General features: G+C 44.8%; 1 protein-coding gene across 1 annotated transcript in view; it reads left to right on the forward strand.

The window, feature by feature from the left end:
- LOC119401621 (alpha-crystallin A chain) overlaps window positions 1-6617 on the forward strand; it is a 29625-nt gene extending 23008 nt beyond the window's left edge. The window contains exon 3 of the mRNA XM_037668523.2: window positions 2443-6617. Coding sequence (XP_037524451.1) covers window positions 2443-2913 — 471 coding nt within the window. The 3' untranslated portion in view covers window positions 2914-6617. The remainder of the gene's footprint in view (window positions 1-2442) is intronic.
- The last annotated feature ends 833 nt before the right edge of the window (window positions 6618-7450 follow it).

The raw sequence follows: 7450 nt of genomic DNA on the forward strand, positions 1-7450 counted from the left end.
GTGCCCAACACGTCAATGCATAATTCCAAAGTAGGCGTATAAAAAGGAATTCGCTAAATCTAACAGTTGCCTTCTTCCTTCCGAAGTTGTTCTTTACTAGATTTCTTCGTACTATAGATTTAAATCGCTAACACGACAGGGACAAGAAAGGGCACAACACCAGTGGTTTCTCACAACTGAAGGCTTTATTGCATAGTAAAAAAATATATACTCAACCCGCTCCTCGCGTACTACCCGTGCATGCGCACCGTTAGTTAATGCAAACACAGAAAAAACATAGGCTTGCCCCCCCCCCCCCCCACCCCCCTTGAACTATCTTCTCTCCTTGAGCAGTGACACTTTTTTGGCAGATATGGCCAAAAATGGGTAGCTGATGCAGAAGGACGCCCTAGTGTTTATATGGACAGCTTCTGCAAGTTCCCGTGTCGTGCGATCTCGGTGTTTGAACAAAATTTCTGTCACTGCTCAAGGAGGGAGTTATTTCGAATGGAAGAGGGGGGAGGGGGACGCAAGCCTATGTGTCTTCTGTTTTTGCATTAACTAACGGTACGCGTGAGCGGGTAGTACGCGAGGAGCGGGTAGGGGTATATATATTCTTATTATACAATAAAGCCTCCAGTTGTGAGTAAGCGCTCGTATTGTGCTCGTTCTATTCCCGGCCGTGCTACCGCTCTAAATATGTAAGTGTGCACCATTACCAAGTAGCTCGCCTTTCCGTTTTGCTTCACTTTATTCATCCGATTGCGGCACGAGTAAGTACTCAGGAGCATACAGGAGCGCGGGCTAAAACTCGGATACAGGAAAAGGACGGTGCAGCGCTCGTCCTGTCATCTCTTTTCTTGGCGTCCTTGTCTTAGCTCGCGCTCTTCTTCTCTCCTGAGTATGTACCAACACGCCAAGCTACAAGTATAACTAGTACCATGAACAAACTCCGTAGAATTATCGCAGTGAATAGGGAGAAGCACACGAACGCTGCCATCTTACGCAAAAGATAAAGACGTGTGCAGTAATCTTAGCTAAGTGAGTTGGCTAAGCAGCTTCACTTGATCGAGCCTGACGGCGCGAGCAGTTAAGAAGTACAAGGCGCAGGTGAACGTCAAAGCGGATAGCACTGTCGCGCTCAAGACAGCCTTGGCGGTGACTACGTCCTACGGAAGGTACAGAAGGTCATCCCAAAACCACAATGTCATTATGAGCGACGCAGTAGTGGAAGACCCCAGAAATTTCGGCCACCTAGGGTTCTTAACGTGCAGCTAAATCTGAGTACACGGGCCTCTAGCATTTTTCTTCGGATGAAAATGCAGCCGCCTTGGCTAGGATTTGATTCCGCCACCTTGCAGTTAGTAGTCGAGCACCATAACCACTAGACCACCGCTTCGGGCTACCCAACTGAAGGCCCCTAAAACTGTTTAAGGTAATAGTCATCAGACGGCGACCGAAACGAAAAGCAACCGTCGGGGACATGAAAAGATGTAACGCACTGTATTGGCATCGAGTCTTCATAGGCGACTTCTTATCGGTACCGAAACCCGTGATTTTAAAGTAGTCTTACCGAAACATTGGCAAGCAAAACGATGCGAAGAATATAGTCGTTTCGTGTATAAGCTTATAGATCCGCGCAGTCTGGCCAGCTGGCCGCGAGAGAAAGAAGCAGCCACGTGGCTCGAAATGCGCGAGCCCCGATGTAGAGAGAACGCTCTGGCTGATCAGCTGGCTGGACACCGCGGCAGCTGCTTCTCTTATGCCTCCCGCCTTCACCTGCCTCCTCAATGAAGTAACGACGACGGCACGTCTATGACGCACGCCGTCACGTCGCCACAAGCTGTTAAGGTTAATCGGGGTTGATTTCACGTGTTGAAACAGAGTTCATTTTGTAATGGAGTTTTTATGTTGCTTTGCAAATCCTTTAGCGCCTCTGTGGGTGCCTGCCAGAACAGACAATCGTAGAATGCAGACCCGAAATGTCGTTTGAGCGGAAGTCTATGAAGGCTTTATGAATTTTTTGTTAAGTAGTGAGCTGTTAGACAAACTATATTGCTCTCGTTCTTCACCTTCTTTTCTGTATGAGTGTGTTTACGCCGACTTGCAGGAGTGCACTTAACTGGGCTGGCTGTTACATCATTAATACGGGATCAAACAGCGCTGGACATCAGACGGTGAGAACGACGGGCAGTATCCTGGCTGGCGTCCTCTCACCTTCCCGTGTCTATAGTGGTGTTTGTTCCCATCTTCACGCCTACTTCTCTCCCCTTTTAGTTTCCCGTTTACCCTTCCCCTTAGTGTATGGTAGCACACCAGACGTACATAGGGTTAACCTCAACGTCTTTCCCTCTTCTATTTCTCTCGCTCTCTGCCACAAGAACTCCTTCAGCTGCCTTAAGTCTTCTGTAAACGCTGTTGACTGTTCCAGTGCCTCATAAACACCCGGTGTGAATCACGCAGGTCAAGACAGTCGACAACCAGGTGGTGATCCACGGCAAGCATGGAGACCGCACCGACGAGCTTGGGGTAATCTCGCGCGAGTTCACGCGCAAGTGCACCTTGCCCAAGGACGTGCAGCCCGAGGCGGTCAAGTGTTCCATCACCTCGGACGGTTTCCTCATCATCGAGGCGCCCAAGCGCAGTGACAAGCCTCACGGCCAGGAACGGGTGGTGCCCATCACGGTGGTCGACGGCTCCACCAACGCTGCCACCACCAGCACCGGCACCAACCACCACACTAGCGCTCCAGGGCCGTCCGGCAAGAAGACCGTGACGACGACCACGACCATGAGCTCCGGAGGCACGGGAGGGACCGAAAGCCGGACATCATCGAGCACGCACACGGTGACGACCACGTCGTCCAAGTCGTCTTTCCTTAAGAACGGCATGGGACCCGGCGTGAGCACTGGCGCTATCAGCAAGGTCAAGTAGAGGAATACCAACCCCGGTCACGGCAGATCTTGCCAAGGTACCACCGTGGTGATTGAACTGATGCCTGGCTTTTTGATCGGGCTGTTGGATTTCCTAGACGTCGCTTTGTCACTTCGCTGATTTCTGTGTTGTCGAATGCGCCTCTCAAAATTTAGACACGCTGAAGTTTAGGTTCTATTACGGCTTCGCACACGGAATGCTACCTGTCTCCGCTGGTTTTATATTTTGTTCTAGTCTGTAAGAGTTTAACGTTGACCTTACGATTGCCTTTGTTATGAGGCTCCATGTACGCTTGCAGTTTTCCGATGCGTTTGGTTGATCATACTCTCGTGATAGAGTGTCTCACGGAAGAATAACTTTACAAGGCAAAAGAAGACCACCAAAACACAGTCATGATGATTAGTTTCTATAGATAAAATATATTGCCGGAATTAAACTGTAAGAAATTCAACTTCGAAGTGATCCCGATTTGAGGTTGTTGGTAAAGCTCGAGTATAAAAATCAGCGCGAAAAGCGGATACAATAAAGACAGACCGCACAGCACCTGTAGTCTGTCTTTGTTGAGTATTCTGGCGTTATTTGCAGCATTTTAGGAAATCCAAGAACACGCAAGCGGTGATGCTGGCACGACTGCCCATGTGACATGCCAGAAAGGCAGTTATAACACGCGTTAGAGATAAATCAAGGATTGAATTGTTTAAGTTGTGTGTTTGTTGGGCTTAAGTGGTTGTAAGCCACTGCTTCAAAAACCCTGCCCAACATGCGATGAAGCTGTGATCCGTCGTGTTGGAAACCCTTACGGGAGGCATTTATTATTTTATGATTTGAGGCAGACCATGCTAACAGAGAGCACTGGGATAAAGAATAAGCGTTCCGTCGAATCTTATGACACATCATCTCAATGGAAGCACCTCCATTAAATGCCAAAATATGATAGCCATGCGGAGTGTCGCCCTGAGGCACTTGTTTTTCTTGCCTGCAACAGCGTGTGAAATTTTTAGAAGTTGCAGAAAAAGCCTAATCTATAGCAACCAATATATCTATGGAGCTCTTATGTATTGTTGATGATCATTGTAGCTTTGTAGATGTCAAAAATTCGTTCACCTTGCGGGCCTTACACCACAGACTTTCAGTAAGTGTAGACTTCCTGTATCATCAAGGCGACTTCAGAATTTTGACTGATGATAACAGCGATGAAAGCAAAGAAACAAAAAAAAAGAAGTGCTGGCAGAAGCCTACTCCGGAATGTTATCACTGCGTTGTTGTTCACTGCATGCTACTGAGGAAATCTAATAGATTCTCCGTACAACTTTATCTTTATGCATGTTGTTTGTTGTTGAGCGAAAATATCTTAAAAAACTTACGCACATTTTTTAAAATGTTACAGCGTGTCCGTCGAAGCACTACTGTAACAAACCACTTCTTGTTTGTGTGTTTGAACTTGCCATGTTATTTAATTATGCTTTCTTATCACATTATTTTTTCAGCACGTATTCACACAAAGAGGCACGCGCAGGTAATCTAGTTAACTTCGTGAAATAAAATAAATGTGTATATGCGTTGCATGATGATCATTTGAAGCTTCGAAGCACATTCAAATATTACAGAAACCATATGAGCTAGTGTTGAAGACTACACGATATGACAAAGGTGCTAGGCTTACGTAATTGCATGTGTTAAGTTTCATACTGGCGAAGTACATTGAAAGGGAGCATGCTGAGTTGCAACCTGTTCATGTCGTGCGGGGCATCTTCATAAGTGATGTGCATGTAAGTCCTAACAGCCGAAGGTTTAGTACAGCTCTGGATGATGATATATACATTATCTGGCCAGGAAAAGCGGTTAATAGGATATTAGTGGCGTTACTGCTTATAGAAGACGCACTGAATACTTATCACTACATCACGCATAGTGTTTACTAATTAAAACAAGACAACAGACATCTCCACTATGCTACATATTTCACGCATTTTAAAATAAACGCATAAGCTGTAGACTTTTGTAGTAGTATTATAACATGACATGCAGTAAGCTTAGTATATAACAGGGTATGATGCTCGAATGTTTGTTGGCAATGTACAGATTGACCACCGTTAAATATGCAAAGGGGTTATAAGTTGGCATTACATATTTGGGGCATTAATATTTATGTTCAAGCTCGCATTTCTTTGTACTTACATTTTAACATAGAAACAAAGGTAATCATTGCAGACGTTGGTTTATTAACTGAAAGGTAATATGCGTAACTTTTAAAAGTTTATAAAAGCTTCATTGGAGCTTATTGGAGAAAAAGAAATTAACGCTCAATTTCATAAGTACAATAGTTGTATCATGCAGGAGGTGCAGAAATATAATTTGACTACAGGACTTCTGTATATCGAATACCCTTAACATTAATGGAACTTATATTGATAATCCTGGTGCTAACGTTCAATTCCTCATGAACTGGGAAAGAATTCACTTGAATTCGTGCAGTCTAAATAAAATGTAGCACACATTGCTTTTTTTTTTCATAAGCAGTGTTATCCTTCAAACTTGAAATTTCAGTTCACGTGAAGGTAGGCAATCTTAGATGGCTGTTAGACAACCACAGTGTTCGTATAAAACAGATATATTGTACGGATGAAACTAGACGACAACCACGTAAAGAGTTTTGTTCGCAGTTAAAATTTGAGCAGTTCTTTGCCGGCCACCTAAACTTTTCGTCGTGTGGGCGTTACTCATACTTTTTAATATAAAATTGGAGCAGTTCAACTTGCTCGAAAATTTGCCTAGCTATGAAGAGGGCACTAGCCGCATCGTCAACTCAGTAGCTTGTCTCTAAGACGTACAGTCGCCGCAATGCTTAACGCTGACACGCGTCAAGAATCTTCGCTTCTGCTGCAGAGGGCATCGGCAGGACATAGGAAGATTTCGAAGATTTCCAGCTAGAGTGCCTTCAATGTGCTTGAGTAGCGCGTCTTCTCTCTAACGCATTTCATGTTTGGTCTTTACGCCACCTGTTTCCTAAATTAAGCCGCTATAAATCTGTTCTTGATGTTGAGGTCAGCGTTTCTAGAAACGCTGGTTCAGATGAAATCTGAGTGCTCATTTGCGTAGAGATTACCCGCACTGCTAAGAAAACACGTTCATGTATGAGATCGTGTTCTGCGCTAGCTTCACTTTCATACTTACTGTCAGAAATACCTTGCTGCGATGAGCCTCGACTTTCTGTGGTCGGTAACTGTGTCATAGAAGTGCTATCTTATGCTGCAGACTACGCTCTCTACTACATTGTGTGGTTCGTTGATTGAAAACTTGGACAACGTTGTACTTTCACGCTACCTGATCGTGTAATAATACTACGGCTTATGTGACACATGAGCACTGATAGCCAAAAAAATCCAAGCGTTTTTCACCCAGCTTACAGAACATTTTTGTTCTTTTGAATGGTATCGCCACACAAGTGTTCCGACAGATGACTGTGCTGGAGGTACTACTGCTTCATTTATGATGCCAGAAAATGTTGTTATTTCTGTGGAACAGTGCACAAAGATTTGTTGTTCCTAATGACATGAAAAAGCTTACACTACGTTACGGCATTGGTTAAGCGCACCCAACGTCCACAGTGAAAGCAGCTGTTTTCGAAGCACCTTGTATTTATCGCATCGATGTTCAAAAACACGTGCAACCTGAATGCCAAATAAACAACGTTTCGAAAACCTGGCCCGTGGTTTTGGCTGCTGCGATCTCCGCGCAGGTATCGCTGCCACGATATCACGTCGATGCAGCAGGCTTTCAAGCACTTGCTGTTGCGTTATCCAACTTTAGTCTGTAGAACCATAATGTTTCACGATAGTACACAATAGTTCACGTTAGTGCAATAGTACATATTGTTTCGCATAATGTTTCCCAATAGTAATCTGGCTCTAATGTCTACGGATGACGCTTCAGACAGCATGTGAATGATGGGTATAGTACATGGATTTTCCTAAGCGTCGTCCTTCCGGTTCCGTGTGGCTCCATGTGGTTTGCAGCTTATTTGTAACCATAGAGTTTCCTAAAATTAACTAGAGGGGACTCTGGCGCTGCGATCGTTCTGCTACCATGGGAATGATGGGTAGTACACAAATTTGCCTAGTCTTCGTGCTTGCGGCTTCAAACGTACTTGTGGCTTTGTTTATTGCCGTGTTTTGGCATTCGTTTCGGATAAAAGAATAGACCGTTGTGAACTTCGTGACCATGTTTGATTTGGTTAGCCTAAAAAAGTTAAAGTGGTGAAGTGGAACTGCTGACTTTTGCTGAATTTAGTTTTGCGACAAAGCGGATGCAGCCGACGCGGAGCCAAACGGAGCCGAAAGAACGAAGTTTAGAAAAATTTGTGTACTACCCATCATTCCCATGCTGGCTGAAGCGTCATGCGTTGCAGCTCCCATAGACACTAGCGCCAGAGTTCCCTCTAGTAAGTATTGTAGGAAACTCTATGTTTGTAACAAGACGAAGTTAAGCAGTCACACTTCACCACCTTAATCCTTTTAGGGTGACCAATTCAAATAAG

Source organism: Rhipicephalus sanguineus, chromosome 8 (assembly GCF_013339695.2).
Source record: "Rhipicephalus sanguineus isolate Rsan-2018 chromosome 8, BIME_Rsan_1.4, whole genome shotgun sequence".
Taxonomy (NCBI): domain Eukaryota; kingdom Metazoa; phylum Arthropoda; class Arachnida; order Ixodida; family Ixodidae; genus Rhipicephalus; species Rhipicephalus sanguineus.